The 20,223-nt window shown below is 49.6% G+C and overlaps 2 protein-coding genes across 4 annotated transcripts in view; one reads left to right on the top strand and one right to left on the bottom strand.

Moving 5' to 3' along the window:
• The window catches only part of Ppil2 (peptidylprolyl isomerase like 2), a 26,642-nt gene extending 21,033 nt beyond the window's left edge, over positions 1-5,609 (top strand). The window contains exons 14-21 of one of the 2 annotated variants that reach the window (XM_034515093.2): positions 92-125; positions 685-802; positions 1,867-1,923; positions 2,593-2,665; positions 2,757-2,819; positions 2,991-3,127; positions 3,423-3,542; positions 5,055-5,609. In XM_034515093.2, coding sequence (XP_034370984.1) covers positions 92-125; positions 685-802; positions 1,867-1,923; positions 2,593-2,665; positions 2,757-2,819; positions 2,991-3,127; positions 3,423-3,519 — 579 coding nt within the window. In that variant the 3' untranslated portion in view covers positions 3,520-3,542; positions 5,055-5,609. The remainder of the gene's footprint in view (positions 1-91; positions 126-684; positions 803-1,866; positions 1,924-2,592; positions 2,666-2,756; positions 2,820-2,990; positions 3,128-3,422; positions 3,543-5,054) is intronic. The other variant, XM_034515094.2, reaches the window with a different exon arrangement.
• Positions 5,236-20,223, bottom strand: Ypel1 (yippee like 1). Of its 2 annotated transcripts, XM_034515095.2 has the most exons (5): positions 19,990-20,223; positions 12,329-12,608; positions 10,327-10,370; positions 9,813-9,921; positions 5,236-7,798 (listed from the first exon to the last, which is right to left on the bottom strand). In XM_034515095.2, exons 2-5 carry the CDS (start codon positions 12,443-12,445, stop codon positions 7,712-7,714), a joined length of 357 nt encoding a protein of 118 aa, XP_034370986.1. In that variant the 5' UTR covers positions 12,446-12,608; positions 19,990-20,223; the 3' UTR covers positions 5,236-7,711. The 2 variants fall into 2 exon arrangements, with proteins under 2 accessions (XP_034370986.1, XP_076798644.1); XM_076942529.1 differs by lacking the exons at positions 12,329-12,608; positions 19,990-20,223 and adding an exon at positions 11,788-12,008 and having other exon boundaries at positions 5,872-7,798.

The raw sequence follows: 20,223 nt of genomic DNA, 5'->3' as shown, positions 1-20,223 counted from the left end.
GCCTGTGGGAAACCTGTCCAGTTAGTGGGCAGGTGTGTAGGATGACAGGCATCACTAGAGCCAGTGACCTCATTGGGCTTTGTTTTTGCAGATCCAGGGTGGTGACCCCACAGGTACAGGCACAGGTAGGTGCCGGGGCCAGCCCTGTTCTGTTGGGATAATAAGTGTGGCTGTTCTATGGGGCCTGGTAGGGAATTGAGTTTTAAGTTCTGTGTGTGCAATCTTTCAGACTTGGGGATGGCTGGCAACCCAGTAGCTGGCCTTCTGGCCTACCTTGGGCATGCCCCTTACTTTCCCCACAGTATCAGTTCCTCTTTCCTAAGCTGCAGGGTCCTACCATAACAAGACAGAGGTGAGGTTCTCAGAACCTACCTGCTCATTCTCAGCAGGTCTGCCCATGCCTTCCTGTCATGCAAGAAGGTGCCCCATTGCTCCTACAGGTCATAACGATCCTCCCCCAGCTTCCAGATCCATGGGCCAGTTAGGACTTGGACCCATGTGTTGGAACGATGCCTTGTAGCTTTAAGCCTTCGGCCTCTGGCCCACAGTGAGACAGTAGTGTGGGTGTGTACTGAAGGCACTGGCATCCAGGAATCATCACGGAGGCTGCCTCAGGACCAAGGCTCCCTGATGCTTCTCTGAGAGGCTCTGTAGCTGACTTCTGACTGCGTCTCTCTGTTCTAGGTGGAGAGTCATATTGGGGCAAGCCTTTTAAGGATGAGTTCCGCCCCAACCTTTCCCACACAGGCCGTGGGGTGCTCAGCATGGCCAACTCTGGACCCAACACCAACAAGTCTCAGTTGTGAGTCCATGTCCAGCTGTTTAGGGTGGTAGTCAAAGGACATAGAGTTCTCCCTAAGTCAAAGTCAAAGTCCTGCATACCTAGAGTAAGTCTAGTCCCTTCAGTAAAGGAGCCCAAGTCAGCCAGCCGGATAGCAATCCGAGCTGCAGGTAGAACTTAAAGGTAGGTACCAAAGGCCTCTTTGGGTAGGTCAGGCAGAAATGGGAGTGTGTGGCACACACCTGTGAGTTGGAGGCAGTCAGTCAGCTCAGTCATCCTTGGTTCCATACTGAGGTCCATACCAGCACAATGAGTCCTTATTTGAACAGCAGTAACAAGAGTGGACATAGTGTGGGCTTGATGCCTTTGGGACTTGCTTGGTGGCCTCAGAAACGCTCCTGCTCGCTGGGTGAGGCCTGCTCATTGCAGCCTGAAGACTCAGCCTCTGAGCGTCTGAGCGTCACTAGGAGGTGTGGCTGTCAGGGCAAGGCTGCTGTCCTGCTGGTCCAATAGGACTGTCTGTCCTCTGGCCACTCTAGGTAGGGACCTCAGACTTTCTGCTTTCCATCTGATTTATTCAGAGAGAAGGGCTTGTAGCTCAGGCTGGGCCAACCTCAGCCTCCTGCTAGGATTGCCAGTCCGTCCCCGCCCCCAGCTCCCCCCCCAACCTCTATGGCCCGCCCCTTGTCATCCAGCCTTTGCTGTCACCTGTTTACAGTCTATAGTCTAGACAACACATTATAACAGCACATTATCTGGACTGTTGTACTTCATCCTAGAATCCTGACTCAGTCCTCTGCCCCTGGCTGGGCTCATTTCCTTCCTCCAAATAGTCTGATGACCATGCTTAAGCCTCTCCTGTTTGCCTTCCATGGGACTTAGGCAACCAAGCTCTGGCTTTCTCCAGAGAACCAGAGGTCTGGATTTGCCTGTGTGGCCTTAGCAGAGACAGGCAGTGGGCAGGAGTATACAGGTCCAAGGAAGCTCCAAGCTGGGAAAGAGCTTCTGCTGAGGAGCAGTCATTACTAGCCTAGAGCACACAGTGGGACAGCTGCGGCTTCCTGAGCTCCCTGTTCTCTCCTCAGCTTCATCACATTCCGATCCTGCGCTTACCTGGATAAGAAGCATACCATTTTTGGACGGTAAGAACAGATGCTGCAGTGTGGGCCTTCGCTGCCTTTCTCCAGACATGGGGATTACCCCTCATCTCACCACTGAGGACTGTGGGTATCTCTATAGAGGAAGGATGGTTCTCCTGCCTGTGGGGCCAAGGAAAGGAGACCCCAGGCAGCTCCAGCTCATACTTGCTCTCAGGCACCATTTTGGAAGTCGGGGCCATGTTGCTCGTTCTCGTTACCCACTAGTCTAGAGTCAGCAGATTTTTCCAGAAAGGCCCAGTTGGTATTCTTGCATTCCGTGCTGACAATTCAGTTATAGTGGCGGAAAGAGCTTGGTACAGTGGTATTCTCAGCACTTGAGAGTTGGAAGCCTAGGGATTATTAGTTCTTGGCCTGTTTCAGTCAGTGAGTTCAAAGCCAACCTGGCTTATATAAGATCCTACCTCAGCAAACGGGGGAAGGAAGCATGGGAACGCAGACCGAGGCTCATCCAGGACTTTAGTCACCAGATCGGGCTGGGTGTGGCTGCTGCTCACTTCTCTGTTGTGGCGGCACCTGTCCTGCCTGGTGACTAGTCTGACCTCTCTGAGGCTCCACACTGCCCGTCCTCTTCATGGTATGTCTCAACTCTGCCATGACGCTACTCTGCTCAGGGTACTCGGAGACCCAGCCAACTCTGTCCCTCTGCTGCAGGGTTGTTGGGGGCTTTGACACGCTGACAGCTATGGAGAATGTGGAGAGTGACCCCAAAACTGACCGTCCTAAGGTATGTGCCCAGGGAGAACAAAGTACCACTGCCCACGGGGTGCTATTTGGGGAAGTCTGCTCGCCTGCTCACGGAGCCTTTCTGCCACCAGGAGGAGGTGCGTATATGCACAACCACAGTGTTTGTGGACCCATATGAGGAGGCTGATGCCCAGGTGAGCAAGGTTGGCCCAGAGAAGGGTACCCAGCTAGTCATGTCCTTGTTGGTTAGGAGCAGGAGGACACACCCTGAGGCTCTGGATCTTGGGTTGCCCTCCCTCCTAGCTGGGGGTGAGAAGACCCAACTCTGGGGCTCTGTATCAGACAGTTTTACTGCTACCTCACAGATTGCCCAGGAACGGAAGAAGACACAGCACCAAGTAGAACCAGAGGCCAAGGTCAAGATGAATCAGCCCCAGCCTGGAAACCAGGGCCCCCAGACATACCGCCAGGGGGTGGGCAAGTACATCAACCCTGCAGCCACGTGAGTGTGATTGATGGGTGGCATCTCCCATATCCTCTAGAGTTTCATAGTGACCAAGTTGTGGCAAGAGCAGCACAGGCCAGACTTGGCTAAGAGGCCTGCCTCATGATGGGCTAGACAAGGCCCCTGTGTAGGCCAAGGATGCCTTACCGGCTGGGCTGTGTATGGGAGCAGCACTGTGTGGAGAGGGTGCTTCTGACGGGAAGGCTATGTGTGTGCATAGTTCTCAAGGGACTCGGAAGTATAGGCTCCTGGCTCTTTTGTGGCAGCTGGAGTGTTTTTCTTCATGTCTCAGGAAACGAGCAGCAGAGGAAGAACCTTCCACCAGCACTGCCATCCCCATGGCCAAGAAGAGGCCCAGTCGGGGCTTTGGGGACTTCAGCTCCTGGTAGCAGCAGGCTGGCCTCGGATCCTGGTAGGGATTGGAGGGCCGTGGGCTTCCGGGTCTGTCCCTGAGCTTTCTGCCCTTGTCATCGGTTTGGGATATGAGCCAATAAACCTGTTGCCTATGACCTGGGTCCAGTTTTGGCCCCTGGGACTCCTGGCATTCTCCATCCTCATCTGGTGCCAATGGTCTCTGCCTCAGGATGGCTGTGTGCTCACTCAACACATTCCTTGGCCAGTGCTACCACCTATGTGTCCTGTTAAAAATGCAGATATTCAAGGGGCCCCTATAGTCCCAGCATTCAGAATATCAAGGCACAAGGGGTTGAGCGTTTAAGGCCAACCTTGGCTGTATAGGGAGACTGTCTGAAGAGAAATTTAGACAAGGAGATTGAGGTCTGGATCCTGAGGCAGGAGCTTCTACTCCCAAGCTGTTGTGACAAGGTCTTATGGGAAGCACTTGCACTGCCCTTGCTTGGGACAGGCATGTTTGTTGTCCTGTCTACTCAGTTGCCCACCTTTCTGCATCAACCGTGATGGTGACCTGCTGAGCCCAGCTGGCTCTCATAGCATGTGCTCTTAGGAGAGCCAAGGGTTCTTAGAGAGAGGTGGCTCCCTTCTGACTCTTCTCCTTTTCTGTTTTTGAGAGTCTGTCTTATACTCTGGGCTGTCCTACAAGTCACTATGTAAGACTAAGTTGGCCTTGAACTCAGAGATTCACACGCCTCTCTAGCTCCCCAAGTAGGATTAAAGGCAGTCGCCACCATGCCTGGCTTACCAACTTTGATTCTAGGACAGCTCTCAGTGTGTGTGGTAAAAAGGACGCACTGGGCCACGTGTCCAAGCCACTCACAGCCACCTGCTGGTCAGTGCTTTGTTTCCCTGGAACCTTTCCACAGCTGTATGTGTGGGCAGATTCCCCCTCTGGAGGCAGTGGCATGTCACTATGTTCCCTGTCACTAACTACTGTCCTTAGAGTATGCCACATTACATTGCAACTTAGACTTGATTTTTACCCCAAACCTTGAATCTACAAATCTCCAGAGTTGTTGATTCTGGGATGTAGCTAGTACGTGTTTGCATCTCTCATGTTAAAACCATAGGCCTTTGTGTCTTTGGGAGTCTGCCTTGCTTTCCTGCCCTGCCTTTCCCTCTCCACTTCCACTTGCTGTTGCATGAGCTCAGGGTATGACTGACTGCTGCTCACCCCTGGCTGGCTGTCCTTGACACTTCTCCAGCCCAGCACACTACAGCCACCTGCCACCCAGGGCTGCATTGCCCTTTCACCCTGCCTTCCAATACCTCTCTGTCAACTCCTCTGGCTATAGACAGATACCTCACAGTTATGACGGTCACAATGTGGGGCTGGATACAGCAGGCAGGAGGATCATCAAGGCTGTCCTCTAAAATAAAAACAAGAAACAAAAGAGGCAGGTTGTAAGAGCTTTCTAAAAGGAAAAAGGACAACAGGACTGTGCAGCAGCAGGGGGCTCTGCAGGGACCAAGGCTGCTTTGCCTAACTGTGTTCTCACAATCTTCTCAGGCCACACTCAAAAGCTCCCTACAAGGTGGTGTCAGAAGCATCAGGACCCCAGAAGCCCTGGGTCCTCGACGGGCTCTGAAACCCTGACACATCCTTGCTCCTAGTGGATGCTGCAGGAATGTGGTTCGTTCGTCTCTCACAGCACGGCCTCCGAGGTGGTGAGCGGCTACGGAAACCTTGCTGTTTGACAACAGAAGCTTTATTTTTATACCTCACATAGACATGCCACCAAGGGCTGACAGCTTTGGCTACAGACAGGGAGGCCAGGGGCACTCTGTCCACTTGGGCTTGCTTCCCTCTGCTCATGGTGAATTCGCAGTTGCTCCCACATCACTCTACAGTCAGCAGTGCTCGGCAGCCTACACCTGTCCCAAGGGCAGCTATGTCCTCTTCTCTTGTCCTCCAGCACAGAGGACAGGCCACCAGGGCTTGCATTTCCATGGGTTGGTTGTCTACAGCTTAAATGGTAGTTTTTTAGACAGTAAAGACACTTGGATTTTGAAAACTGCCTGATGAGGTCATCAGAAAATAAAAGACTTTTTTGAGGAAAAAAAATTCATTTCTGATCCTTTCAAATACCTGACAGATGCCATCAAGAATAAGCATTAAGGTATAAAATAGTATGTTTGTACTAATAAGACAGCAGCAACATAAACCCCATTTCTAAAGCAAAGTGCATTTATGACGTGGCATCACCTCCCACTGTTCTAAGATAGAATGACGCTGTTAGGAATGTAAGGACGTGAGGCGTTCAGCGGTTAGCAGCACACCTGGTTGTGGTTTTGCATCACTTACCCTGAATCCAGCTCATGGTCAGTTCTTTTGGTTTAAAAAGTTTATATTTCACAGAAGGCCAACGCAAAATCCAAAAAAAAACTTGATAAACGTTTTGTTTATATCCATCACTCCCAATACAGATAAGTTATAAAGAGTACTAGCAAAGACGGTCCAGTTGGTGCCCTCATGAGAGACAATACAAAGTGCTCAGTCGAAGGGCAGCTAGCATGCCCAGAACAGAAAGTCTGTAAATATAATCTTAGTATATACAAAAACTGGTCAGAAGAATTCTCCAAGATTCTTCAACTTAAGTGAAGCATATATAGGGGTATACTCAGGTTGCCCTTGCCTTTCTTCCCCCTGGTGACATCATTACCCACACCTCAGGCACCAAGTTCCCACTTTCAAAAGTATTAAAACCTAGCCAGGCTGTCATGTCCAGTTTGAGCTGACTGTTGACTGGTGTTCATTCCTAGGCAAGGATGGCATTGAGCCCTGCCAGGGTCACACCGCTGCCTGTGCTGTTTCAGCACTTACCTTACTGGGTGGAGTAGCTTTGCTTTGGGGCAGCCTTAATCTGGAGGGAAACAGGAAGTAGTTGGGGGAAAAGCAGCTTGGGCTAGGACCAGGCACAGAGTTCACAGACCATGCCAACATGTCATCCAATTGCCCAGGCATTTCTTATATTACCAGGCTTCCAATCTTGGGCAAAGAAATGGCACCAAAATGTACGCTTTGAAGTGAACTGCAGTAGCCAGTGCCTGTACTGGCCAGAGGATCTGGGTTTAGAAGGTTTGGGGCTGGAGCCCAAGGGACTAGAAACTGCTTTTTGACTACCACACCCCAGGCAGCTCTAGGGCAGCTGGCGCTAAGCACCCTCCTGTCATGCTGCCTTCTCAGCTCAAGGGCTGGCAGCCTTCTTGCCCTTCTGTCATGGGTAGGGTACAAAACGATGAAACTTATCTGGGAATGGCTCTGGCCTCCGTCCTCTCTGCACATCTACTCCTTCTAGATATGTGGGGGATGATGGGTTATGACTTAAAAATCTGAAAGCCCGGGCTTGGGGGATGGCCCGGATCCCTCCCTGTCAGGTCATGAGGTGATTCCAGGCAGGAAAGGTAGCTCCCATACTAAGCTAACTCTTCCTTTATCACAGAAAACTCTCAAGGTTTGCAGTTCTGCTGGCTCTGGCCTCTGTATGCAGAACTAGCTATTTCAAGTACATCCAGCGTAAAAAGTGAGACCCAGCCTGTTGCTCTGTGGCAGGGACCAGCCCTACATTCTGAGCCACTGTGGGAGGGAGCCACAGCACGGAGGGAGTCAGCTCAGTGGCAGACTTGGGTAGGCCGGGGACAGTGTCCAGTCACTAGTAAAGTCACTTGCCTTCTCCATCAGGAACCCTATTTGCTTAAGATGCACACTGAATGCTTAGCTTCTCTACATGTTACCAGTGGCTGGTTTCAGTTTTTGAAGAGACAAAAAGTGGCTGACTACTTCTGGTCACTATGCCTTTGCTTGTGAGACAGTCCCTGCTTCTGTGCTTTTAGGGACTTGGGTTTGGTGAAAACACAGCCAGACGGTGTTACAGGCGTAGGGTAAAAGAAAGTATTCACTAGGCAGGTGAGTCACCAGCTGGTCAATTCTTTCTCTAGAACTCAGGAAGTTAGAAAAAGAATGCAGACTTCCAGAAACGCAGTGCACATGAAGGGGATTCAGATGGGGCACCTTACCAAGTGGATAGCATAGAGAGACACCTTCAAGTGTTGAAACTGGACTGGCCTGGGAGGTTAAGTTCAAGAAGTATTGTCACCAAGAAGCTAGGTCTTCTTTACACTCAGCTCTCATAAAATAGTATTCAAACAGGAGTGGGCCGCTTCAGTTTACCAGCCGTTGTCTTTGATCATGTGGGCAAGTTCAATAATAAATTTTCCTTCCTTGTATTTCTGACTGCTCTCAAAGGCATGTTCCTTGAGGGGAAAAGTAGAAAGGTTTCAGGACACGTGCACTTCCTTCTTTAGCCTTGGTAAACAGTAGCATTATCTCTGAGCCGGGCACTGGCCGAGGAGGATCCACAGGGCAGTGCAGGGTGATTCTGAGTGCGTCATTACACCTGGGAGCAGTGTTAACTCACTTCTGTTTCTGGGGCTGGGAATGTGTGTGCCGGTTGGTATGCCTGTGGCTCTGGGCTCCCTCAGCACCAAAAACACTGCTCACTAGTGATGTATTTATGTGAGGATTTCAGAGTAATGGGGATGGCAGTGCACGGGTGGGGCTGTGTGTGTGTGTGTGCGCTCGCGCATACACAGGCCAGAGTTTGAGGTGTGTTTTGACAGCCCTATACTTTTAATGTTTTTTTTATTATCATGGAGGGGCACTTGTAGGTCAGAGGATAGCCACTTGGAATCTTTCATTGTGGGTCTGCAGATGGGACTCAGGTCATCATACATGCTGAACCTAGGGTTTACTGACTCAACTAGAATTATTCTAACCCAGTGACCTATTTCTGCCTCCTCACCACTAGGGTTATGAACATACGCTACCACATTTTGCTCTTTACATGTGTGACACTGGTCTGGACTCCTCATGCTTGCATAGCAAGCACTTTAGAAACTAAGTCATCTTCCCAGTCCAGAGCAGACCACAGAGGCCCCTTAGCATGTTATAGCATGAAGCCTGTGGAGATGTATCCCAGACACACTTGTCAGGGATGCAGCCTGGCTGTTAGATACAGGCGAGTTTCGGCAGGGGCGGCAGTGGTGAGCAGCCTGCTGCAGTGACTACAGGGAGAACAGAAGGACAACAGGGCCAACCAGGTGAAGGGCTGGGCCTCCCAGAGCCTAATGCTTTGTGGGGTTGTCTGGTCCTTTGCAGTTCATGAGAAGTTTGGAAGACCAGATGGTCAGGAATTCAAGGAAAGAAGAACAGGCTACCCTGGCTCATGAGAATCCAGAGCTCAAGAGGGCTGGACCTATGGTTCCGGAGGTAGTGTCCCATCCACGCAAGCACAGGGACCAGAGCTTGTTTTCCTAAAATGTGTGTAAGACCAGGTCAGATGCCTCGGCCGCCTGGAATCAGAGTGTGGGAAGCAGACGGGAGAGCCCTGAATCAAGATGGCTGACTTAAAAACTACCAGAATCAGTGAGCTCCGGATTTGGGAAGAGACTACCTTAGCAAATTAAGCAGATATTGAGGAAACACCTGACCCAAACCAGGCCTCTGGATGTCAGTCAGGGTGCACTATCACAAGGTGGGCAGGAGGCTTCTAGTGGGAGCTAGGCTGAGGCAGCCGTAGGACTAGAAGAGTTCCCAAAACATGTCCTCAGAACCACAGCAGGCTAGAGCGGCTCTCAGGAGACAAAGGTGGGCAGCACAGCGTCTGGTGTGTGCACCAGAGGGGTCCTCAAACTCCAGGACTACAAACAATGCAAAGCCAAGCGTGGCAAACTTGTCATTTCTGAGATGTCAATTTACCTATGGAGAGGAGCTGAAGACAGGCATGTCAAGGTCTGAGAGCAGAACTTTGGGAGAATCTGGGAACTGCCCTGACCCTTGTGCCTGATGAGTGTCCCTGGTGACACTGATGAGGTGTGCTCTGTCCTGTCCTGTTCCAGGGAAACAATCGGAACTTGCAGTCTTTGTTCTGAGACAGGATCTTGTACCCCAGGAACTTCTGACCCATATGCCTCCACCTCCCAAGTGCCCGCCCCACTTTTTTTTTTAATTGTATGCTTACACATTTGTGTTCTGTGGTACTCTCAGTGGAAAACTGGCCAAGAACTGGTTCTCTCTTCCTACCATGTGGACCCAGGAATCAGGTTTGGTGGCAGGTGCTTTTAACCAGTGAACAGTGTGGCTTGCTCCATGACCAGCTTTCTGATGTTCTGGGCAGAACTTGGGGCCTTATGTGTACTAGAAAAGCTCTGCCCTCGAAGCTCGGTCAGTGTTTGAAGGACACCATCCCTCCCATGTCCAGGCACTCACGTATTTCCACCCGAGAGTGGTCTTGCAGTTCTCACAGTAGATGTCAGCCACTGCGTGCAGCCCAGTTAGAAGGACTCTCTCCTCAGCGGGGCCGCAGCCCACATTCACCCTGTCAAGACACAGGGTGGCTGTGCTGGAGGTCTCCCTGCCCAGCGCCCTCCTTCCCCCACATCATTAAATATACCAGAAAAGACTTGTCCAGAGCATCACAGGCTTTTTGGCTCTCCCAACCCCCACTTTAACAAGAAGGAATTAGTTTTCTTTATGGTGCTTAGGATTAAACCCAGGGCCTCAATATGCTGAGCAAGTCATTCCAGAACCAACCCACCAAGGGAGTCCTCAAGTGTCAGGCTTGGAAGCCAAACTCTCACAACTGCATCAGAAACACACATGCAGGAGGCTAGATTCTTCATCATGGTTGCTGACTGGTATGGCTCAGATACACATTTCAGCCCTTACTAACCGAGCAAGCAGAGAGACAGAGCCTGACACACTAGTGACAGCACGTACTCACACAGAGTTGAAGAGGTAGGCTCGCCCCTGGCTTCCCTGAAAGGACTGTAAAGAAAGGGAGGAGGAAGTGTTAGCAGGGGCTCAGGCAAGGCACTTGGCAACTTGACTTTCTGGGATGTTGGAGGAGCGGGTGCAGTCACTTCCCTTGGGCCACCAGTCACCCCCAAAAGTGCAATTCCTGATGCCACATGGATTGTGCATTTGCTGGGATAGGTCATAAAAGCACAATTCCCATTGACAATTTGTCATGTAGACTTAGCGCTGCCATTAGGCAACTGTGTGCACCGTGAGTTCACAGCAAACCAGAGCCGCTCCGGGGCACACCTTCAGTTAGTCAAAGGCTCAAGTAGGGAAAATGCTTGAACTTGGAGAACAATTAAAAGATGAATCAGCTTTAAACGGCAGGTTCTGTAGGCTTACATGACTCCCCAGCCACTTTCCTCATCTCTCAGAAGAGGGTATTGGATCCCATGGGACTGGAGTGAAGGAAGTTGTGAGCCATCGTGTTGATGCTGGAACCCAATTCAGGCCCTCTGCAGAGGGGTGAGCACTCGGGCCGGCTGAGCTTCCTTTGTACCCCCCTTCCCCCATTACCTTCTAACCTAGTTCTGATGGCTCACTAGCTTCAAGTATTAGACAAGGGCAAGTTTCTGCACTTTTTAAATGACATTAAAACAAAACAAAAATCCTAGCCCAAGCTGAACATACACATCTATAATTCTAGTACCTTGGAGGTCCAGTGGGATGGCCACCTAAGTTCAAGATCAGTCTGGTCCATATTGTGAGTCCCAGTTAAGTCAGGGTTACATAGCTAGTCCCTGTCTCACAATCTGTGCCTGGTAGCTTGGCTACCTGGGAGGCTGATCTGGGACTGCTGAGGCCCAGCACGGTGCAAGTCATCTACAAATGGAGGAGGGGCTGAGGACAGATAGGCAAGGTATACTGGTGCACACCTTTAATCTCAGGACTCCCAGACAGAGGCAGATGATCTCTGAGCTCGAGGCCACCAATGGCTTCCTCAGACCAGAGTACTCCTTGTTAAGTGACAAATATGGACCAGAGACTTGTGAGCTCCCATGGAGGTAGCTCTAGCTTCCAATGTGCTGGAATCTACTTTTGAGGTGTGTGCAGTCAGTATCCCCATGGCCTAAGCAGGAAGAAGAGGGGAGCTGCCATGCCTGCTCTTGTTTGGATCCTGAATGTTCTCCAAAGGCCCACATGCTGCAGGCTGGGTGGGTCTCAGCAGTGCCGTCACTGAGAGCTGAGGGCACCTTAGGAGACAGAGACCAGTGGAAGGAAATTAGGTCACTAAGCAAACCTCCCAGGCTACTGGGACTCTGGTCTCTTCCTTTTTGCTGTGTCCTCTTGGCTACATTTTCCTACCGTAGGGGGAGGGACACCTGTCCACTCAGCAATCTCTGAAACCATAAGACAAACTTTTTCTTCATTGAGCTCACTGTACCTTGTTCCAGGAACACAGAGCTGACAGCGCAGGAGCAGGGTTCAGGGTTTGCTGCCTCTTGGCAGTCTGTGCAGGTTTAAAAATGATGTGTGGCATCTTCTTTCTGTCTTGCCAGAGCCAAGTTTCACATTACTCACTTTCTAGCACAGCAATTCTTCATGCAATAGCTCTTTTAAAAGAGCTGACAGAAAAACCATTTCTCAAATTTCTTGTGTGCCCCTACCCATGATGCATGTGCTTGGCATGCTCCAAAATCAAACGGCTGCACATGGTGCCTGACTCTGACCACACATTAGGTGAAAGATTTTGGCAAACAGCAGTTGTCACTAAGCTGACAAAGCCCTGTAGTTCCCAACCAATGCTGCTGGCCATGGCCTTACTTACTTTATTTATTTATTTATTTATTTATTTATTTATTTATTTATTTATTTTGAGGCTAGTGTAGAATTCACAGAGATCCTCTTGCCTCTGCCTCCCAACTAGTGGGACTAAAGGCGTATGCAAGCCTTCTTCTTATCAGTTTTGAATGCAGATCACTTGCCTTGGAGATGAGCTCATCGTGATTGGCCAGATGGGCTCTGCAGTGGATACAGCTGTAAGTTCGGTGACAGTGTGGCAGATAAGCTTGGAAAGTTTTGGACTTGGTCATTTTCACCATGTCTGCTGGGTGCTCGTCACTCGGTTCTGGGCCAGTGCTGGAAGAGCTAGGGCTCTGTCGGACTCTCTGACAAAAACACTGGAAAGCACATGCAAGAGCCGTTGCTGGTCTGGAGGGCGTGTGGTGCTGTCCACACACTGGGACAAGGGAGAGTCAGTGCAACCTGCAAGCAAATCAGACAGGCCTGCTCTACACAGCAGCTGTGCAGAGGACAGGCAGGTCCTCCTGAGGAGGTCTGCGTAGGACACAGACAGTTTGAAAAGGAACAGGCCTAAAAGTTAAAGATCTGATAGATCTAATTCTTTTCATTTTATTTTGCAGGGCTTTGTGTGTATGAAGCAGGCAGGAGCTGGTCTCAGAGGCTCTATATTTTCTCAGACAGGGTCTCACTCCATTGCCCAGGCTCTAATCCTCCTGCTTCAGTCTCCTCTGATCTCAGTCTTTACATCAAAAGAACACTAGCATCATGATGGTTGTACATGCTCAGCCCAGGGAGTGGCAAGATTAGAAGGTGTGGCCTTGTTGGAATAGGTGTGTCACTGTGGGTGTGGGCTTTAAGACCCTCATCCTAGCTGCCTGGAAGTCAGTATTCTGCTAGCAGCCTTCAGATGAAGATGGAGAACTCTCAGCTCCTCCTGCACCATGCCTGCCTGGATGCTGCCATGTTCCCACCTTGATGATAATGGACTGAGTCTCTGAACCTGTAAGCTGGCCCTAGTTAAATGTTGTTCTTCTAAGTGTTGCCTTGGTCATGGTATCTGTTCACAGCAGTAAAACCCTAACACACACACACACACACACACACACACACACACACACACACACATTAAAAAGATAATCCTTTTTTTTTTTTTTTTTTAAAGATCAAAGTAAACAGGGCTGGAGAAATGACTCAGCAGTTAATGGCTGACTGTTCTTCCAGAGGTCCTGAGTTCAATTCCCAGCGACCATCTATAGTGGGATCCAATGCTCTCTCCCGGCATGCAGATGTGCGTGCAGAGTACTCACATTTAAAAAAGTAAACGCCGGGTGGTGGTGGCGCACGCCTTTAATCCCAGCACTTGGGAGGCAGAGGCAGGCAGATTTCTGAGTTTGAGGCCAGCCTGATCTACAGAGTGAGTTCCAGGACAGCCAGGGCTACACAGAGAAACCCTGTCTAAAAAAAAAAAAAAAAAAAAAAAAAAAAAAAAAAAGAAAAGAAAAGAAAAAAAAGAAAAAGAAAAAAACCCATAAAAAAGTAAATGAAAAAGAGATAGTTTACTATATTGAAAGTCAACTTCCAATTTAAAACTATGATATATCACATCTTTGGACCAACCCTCCAGTGGAGAAGTTCTAAAAAAAATCACCAAATAAAGTGTTTAAATGTGTGTGTGGCTGAGTCTGACTTTTAGTTGGCTTTCAACACACTGACCTTTCTCAGCCATCCAAGTGTCTGGGACATCTGGGGTCCAGGAAGGACTCTCACCTATACAGACACAAGGTGTTCTTGGCTGACTGACTGAAACATTTCAAGCAGAAGACAAAGGGATGGAGAGACAGCACAGCACTAGAAGACTGCTGCTCCTAGAGAGGACCAGGGCTTAGGCTCCAGGACCCACATCAGGCAGGGCCTAACTCCAGTTCAGGGGATCTGATGCCCTCTTCTGGTTTCTGTGGGTACTGCACAACAATGGTGCCCACAAAGAAAGACAGACAGACAGACAGACAGACAGACACACACACACACACACACACACACACACACACACACACACACACACACACACAAAATATTTCCCAAGCAAACAGGCATGCATTCCCAACTTTAAGAGGCTGCAAATTCTTGAGTGGCTGAGTAGTGCCAGCACCCTGATAAGTAAGGTATAGTGAGTGCTGAGCACATGGACCACAGTCAGTCATGAGCAACACAACCTCAGCCAAGAGCTTTGCCTCCCCAGTCCAACTGCACACTCACCTTATTCAGAGACTGTGATATAGGGTTTCATTGTCAGCTTGTTTTAAATTAGGGCATCTGGAATTCTCATTTGAATTGTTGTCCACATCAGACAGGCCTATGGCCCTGTCTGTGAGACTGTCTTGACTGTGAAGTGGGAGAGCCCAGCCCACTGTGGGCAGCACTGTTGTCCCTAGGCAGGTAGGTCTGAGGTGTGTATGAGAGCTAGTTGAGAACTAGAGAGACGCCTCACTAGTTAAGGTCACTTGGCTGTTAGAGGACCAGGTTTCAATTCCCAGCACCCACATGGCAGCTCACAACCATCTGTAACTTTCAGTTCCTGGGAATCTGACGCCCTCTTCTGGCCTCCACAGGCACTACACACATGTGCAGGCAAAACACCCATAAACATAAAACATAAAAAAATAAGCCAAAGAGTGAGAAAGCCCGTAAACAACCTTATTTAGTAGTTTCTGCTGCAGGTTCATGCCTCAGTGTCCCTCAATGATGGAACATGACCTGGAAGTGTAAGACGAAATACACCCATTCCTCCCCAAGTTGGTTTTGGTCATAGTGTTTATTTATCACAGCAATAGAAAGCAAATTACAACAGAGACCTTCACTATGTGGCCCTGCTCTCGAGGCACCCTTACCTGAAGAGGCTGTGAAGGGTTAGCGACCCAAAAGTTCTGGACAGGAAAGCTGATTTGACAGATGACACCTGTGGAAGTCTCTGATCAGGAGACCCTACACCAACTCCACTGGTGTGTTCCTCTTCCAGTCTGCAAGGGACTCTCCTGCAGACGGACTCTTCCACCCCACAGCTCCCTTTCACTTATAACCCCAAGCACCCCCATGTCACACACACAGTGCATAGAGACTGCAGCCCTCAGCTATTCTGACTAAATGAACAATTCTGCTTCTGGAGATGCCTGTCTGCTTCTCTTTAATGATCGTGTTGTCTCCATCAGTCCTGACCTCACAGTCTGCCTGTGTGTCACAGTCCCCAGAGCAGCTCCTCCTGGGCCTGGGCTACTCCTTGGATTCCCCTTTACCCTGCCAGGGCGGCGCTTCATGGAGACTCCAGTTCACTTTAGAGCTTCTGGCCCAGCAGTGGCAGCTCTGACAGCAGCCATCCCTGAAGGCATGTATAGCGCTCTGTGAGTCAGCTGACCTGGGCTTTCCACTAGAAACCATGTAATTGGAAAACAACTGCAAAGTCTTAGAAGCTATTAGGAACCACTGTGAAGTCTTGGGAAGCAAGAGCTAGTCAGATGACCCACACCTACAGGAAGGACACCGGAGTCCCTGAGTGTGGAGGGTACCCCCTCCCCTCCACAGCAGACAGACACCAGCATTTGTTTTGTTTTTTTTTCCCTTCTCCTTAGCAAACCAATATAATGTGTTCCAGAAGTTTCTCACCTAAAATAAACACATACAATTATTTTAAGTCTGTGGACTGTACCAGGCCCATGTCCATATGGTGCGATTATCTCACTGGAAGACGAGACACTGAGGAACAAAATGAAGCCGAGGGGTTCTTGGTGCCAGATAGTATGAAGCATGACACCATGGTCCCCTCTCGCCAGCCACACAACTCCTTTCCTCTGTGGGGCTCACTGTGGAGCTGTGACTGGCCTGCTCTGCCTCCCAGTTGCTGGGACTTTCACTGTGATACCTGCTCCCAGTCCTTCATAGCACCAACCTCGTCCACAGACAGTTTTAACTGTCTCTAATACCGCCACTAACAAGGAGGTGAGCTGGGGCCACTCTGTAATTTTATTTGCTACTTGAAAGACTGACTGAGCCCAAGAGTTTGAAGCCTGGGTAACACAGTGAAGCCTCTTGCAGGTTAGAAAAGTCTCCTCTAGAACATTCCTGGCTGTATGTTGCTGCAGACATATGTTGGAGTTTACATTTGCAAAACAATTGGATGAAAGCAGTCACAATATTCTCTCATAATAAAAAATTAGAGGCACTGGACAGATGGCTCAGCGGTTCAGAACACTAACTGCTCTTCCAGAGGTCCAGAGTTCAATTCCCAGCACCCACACGGTAGCTCACACTGTCTGTAATGGGATCTGGCTCCCTCTTCTGGTACATACAGAGCACACACACACATAAAATAAACAAATCTTTTTAAAAAATTACAAAACACCCTAAGTTTGAGAGTCTACAAATGCCCTCATATATCAGAGATACTGATGCACTGCCAAGATGGGGGCTTAAGGCTGCTATGAGGAAAGGTGGCTTCCTTCTCCAGGCCTGTTTTCCTGGGTTGTGTGTGTGTGTGGTCAGAGGAGCTGGTTCTTTCCACTGTGTGGGTCCCAGGAATCAAGCTTGGCTTGCTAATGTTGGCCGCAGTCTTCTTACTGCTCAGCCATCCTCCTGGCCCTGCATCTTTTTCTTGATTCCAAGCGTGCAAATTGACTATTCAGATGCACAGTACCTACACTCACAAGCATGGAAAGATCTGGAAGGATTCAAACAGCCACAGTGTGGCCACAGCTGGCTTTTGATGACACCACAGCTTTTGATGACACCTCCTTCTTTCCTTGAATCTATTATCCCTACTTGAATTACAGGAGGGAGGCTTTCTCCCATACTTCAGGTACAGTAACCTGGCCAGTGGCCTCAAGACAAAGTGCCCTGTGCCTGCTGTGGATGCCCACCTCCTACTCTCTCAGGACCCTCAAGGGGTCTCGTACTGCCACACCCCATGTTCTGGACACCTCTTCCCTCAACCCCTCATGTCCCGTCCCATTCTGACATGCTCAAGCACAACAAAGACAACTGATGATGTGGATGCAACCAGAGATGCCCCAGTGTGTTCTTTCTGGCTTCTGCCACCAATAGCAAAGTTCTGCTCAGCTTTGGCCCTGAGACTAATGCTAGCAGAAAGCTGCCTGGTTTCCCTGAATAGCACACTGGCTGTGAAGACAGCTGGAGAGGAGAAAACACAGCTGGGAACTTTACAGCTTTCCTTGGAATTACGTGCACACATGTGGGTATGTATGCTCACGCTCAGGTAGGTCAGGGGTATCAGGTCCTCTGGAACTGGAGTTACACATGGTCGTGAGCCATCTCATGCAGGTGCTAGAACTCAAACTTGGGTCCTCTACAAGAGTAGTATGTATTCTTAATCACTAAGCCATTTCTCCAGACCTCTGTTTTGTTGTTTTCAGACAGGGTCTCTCATGTGGCCTCAAACTCCATATGCAGCCAACAATGACCTTCATTCAATTCCCATCCTCCTAACACCATGCCTGGCTAAACCAGTTTTGTTGTTGTTGTTTTTGTTTTGTTTTGAAGACTACCAATATATAGCTTTGATTGACCAAGAGCTCACTATATAGACCAGGCTGGCCTAGAACTCACAGAGATCCCTGACTCTCACGCCCGAGTGCTGGGACGAAAGGTGTGTGGCATCATCCCTGGCCTGGCTAAACACTATTTACTCACATGCTGAATAACTATAATCCAACATTCACGTATTTTCACTCCATGTATGCATGTTGATGGTGTGTGGGACTCAGGCACTCAATTATAAGAGAAGGATCTCTCCTGGGGATGAAACTGATCTCACTCCTGATTCCATATGAGACTGGGTTCCCCAGAATCCATCAAGAAAGATGCATTAAGACTACCCAGCCCTTGCCGGGCAGTGGTGGCGCACACCTTTAATCCCAGCACTTGGGCGCGAGAGGCAGGCGGATCTCTGTGAGTTCGAGGCCAGCCTGGTCTACAGAGCGAGTTCCAGGACAGCCAGGGCTACACAGAGAAATCCTGTCTCGAAAAAACAAAAAACAAAACAACAACAACAAAAAACTACCCAGCCCTGCCCCCTCCACTCCTGCCTCTACAGGGGTGCTGGTGGGACTGAAGACAGACATCAGAGCATCTGCTGCTGACATAGAATGTCAAAGTAACAACTTTGGTTCTTTAGAACACAAAGACAACCTGGGATTTAAGAACAGATCCTCCTGAGTTACTCAGTTTGACCAAGTGTACTATAGTACCATAGTAATGGAGGGTGGACTGAACTGGGTCTGCCAGAGCTGAGCAGGGAACTTCTCATTTGTGTGTGTAGCAAGGGTGGAACCAAGGGCCTCACAGATGCTGAACACATGGTCTACCACCCAGCCACACCCTCTCTCCAGCAACATTATGTCAATCTAAAGTTACTCTAAAATTAAGTTTCTTTATAAAACTGGAGCTGTGGTAGTGGTGGGGCACTCGCCTAAAATGCAGGAGTCCCTGAGCCAAAACAATCTAGACTGCTATTCAGATTAGTTACCGACATGATTGTATGTATGTATGTATGTATGTATTTTTAGTGTTTCATATGGGCTAGCTCCTGGGCTTCTACATATCTGTGGTAAGGCAAGAATTTGCTCTAACCCCTAAGAAGACATGCTAACCACATAGTGCCCTGGCTAGGAACACAAAAGCCTAGAGATCCTGGTAGCAACAATCTTCAAATATGCCACCTCTGTCTTGTTAAGAGCCCACAAACTACGGCTGGAGAGATGGGCTGACATTTTGGAGCTTGCCGCTCTTGTAGAGGACCCTGGAGGATCCCCAGCACCCACACGGTGGCTCACAACCATGCATAACTTCAGCTCTAGGGGATCTGATATCCTCTTCTGGCTTCTGTAGGTACCAGGTACATACATGGTTAATATACATGCATACAGGTAAAACATTTGCTAACACATCTATTAGAACACAGCAGAGGGTGATGGGTGAGGGCAGCTTACTCAGAAGTGCCTGGAAAAGATCCCCAGGGGACGGAAGCCTGGCCTTGGAACTTTAGTTTAGCAGAGCAAGGAGGCAGTATGTTCAATTCTTTGGCAAGACACATTAAATTAGTTAAGGTGAATACATCTTGGATAGTTATAGTTATAAAGCAACTGAAATACAAAGACCTTGGATAAAAAATGGTATTTTCAAGGTCTATTATCTATCCAAAACAGAATTCTGCCAGCTTGCTAACCTGGAGCTCAGCACACGATGTGGACATCGAGATGACCATTTGTGCAGGTATTGAGTACAGAACAGCTTACTTAGTTGTTACTGTTAGCAATTTGCATTAATAAAGCCTAGAGCCACAAGTGGTAAACAATTAGGACAATTCCCTTTAGTTATTATTGTACAAGCAACTTGAAAATGCCACCCCTTAATATTCTTTTATTGGAGGTATCTTCTGTATTTATTTCTTTTCCCATTTTTAAGGTAGGGAAAAAACAATAGGGAGGATAAGAGGTGTTAAGAAACAAGAAAGAGAGAGAGAGAGAGAGAGAGAGAGAGAGAGAGAGAGAGAGAGAGAGAGAGAGAGAGAGAAGAGAGAGAAGAGAGAGAGAGAGAGAGAGAGAAAGAAAGAAAGAAAGAAAGAGAAGGAAGGAGAGAGACCGGGATTTTGCGTTGTCTTCCAATGAACCAAATACCAGCACTTCGGAAATAAGAACAAAAAGTCAATGCGTCCTCCGCACTCCCGCCCGCCCGCCCGCCCGCCCGCCCGCCCGCGCCCAACAGGTGCTTCCCCGCCTCCCGAAGCCGCAGATCCTCAGATCCCCGCAGAGCACCCCTGAGGCCCGCCGGTACTCACGGCCGCTCGGCGGTCCGCGGCAGGGTCCGCTGCGCCCATCCGGCCCAGGCTCGGTCGGCGCGGGCTCGGTTTTCAGGCGGTCCCGGTGTGACCCGGGACGCGCTCCGGCCGTTGGCGCCCTATTCGGGCGCGAGAGGCATCCTCCTGCCGCCGCCTCGCGGGCCGCCTGCCCTTTGTTTTGGAGCCGTGGCCCGGCCCAGCCGCCATAAACGGCCTCGGAACGCGGCGCGGGCC

Source organism: Arvicanthis niloticus, chromosome 12 (assembly GCF_011762505.2).
Source record: "Arvicanthis niloticus isolate mArvNil1 chromosome 12, mArvNil1.pat.X, whole genome shotgun sequence".
Classification (NCBI taxonomy): Eukaryota; Metazoa; Chordata; class Mammalia; order Rodentia; family Muridae; genus Arvicanthis; species Arvicanthis niloticus.
The sequence above is the reverse complement of the archived record's forward strand: the minus strand, read 5'-3'. Positions and strand labels throughout refer to the sequence as shown.

What these genes read in the sequence shown, in the direction of transcription:
- Ypel1 (XM_034515095.2), bottom strand. Translation starts at nt 12,445, where the DNA reads ATGGTGAAAATGACCAAGTCCAAAACTTTCCAAGCTTATCTGCCACAC. An exon ending in ACGATGAGCTCATCTCCAAG is followed by an intron (nt 10,371 to 12,328) that starts GCAAGTGATCTG and finishes CTTTCTTTACAG; the next exon opens with TCCTTTCAGGGAAGCCAGGG. An exon ending in CCACTCTCGGGTGGAAATAC is followed by an intron (nt 7,799 to 9,812) that starts GTGAGTGCCTGG and finishes TTTCCCCTCAAG; the next exon opens with GAACATGCCTTTGAGAGCAG.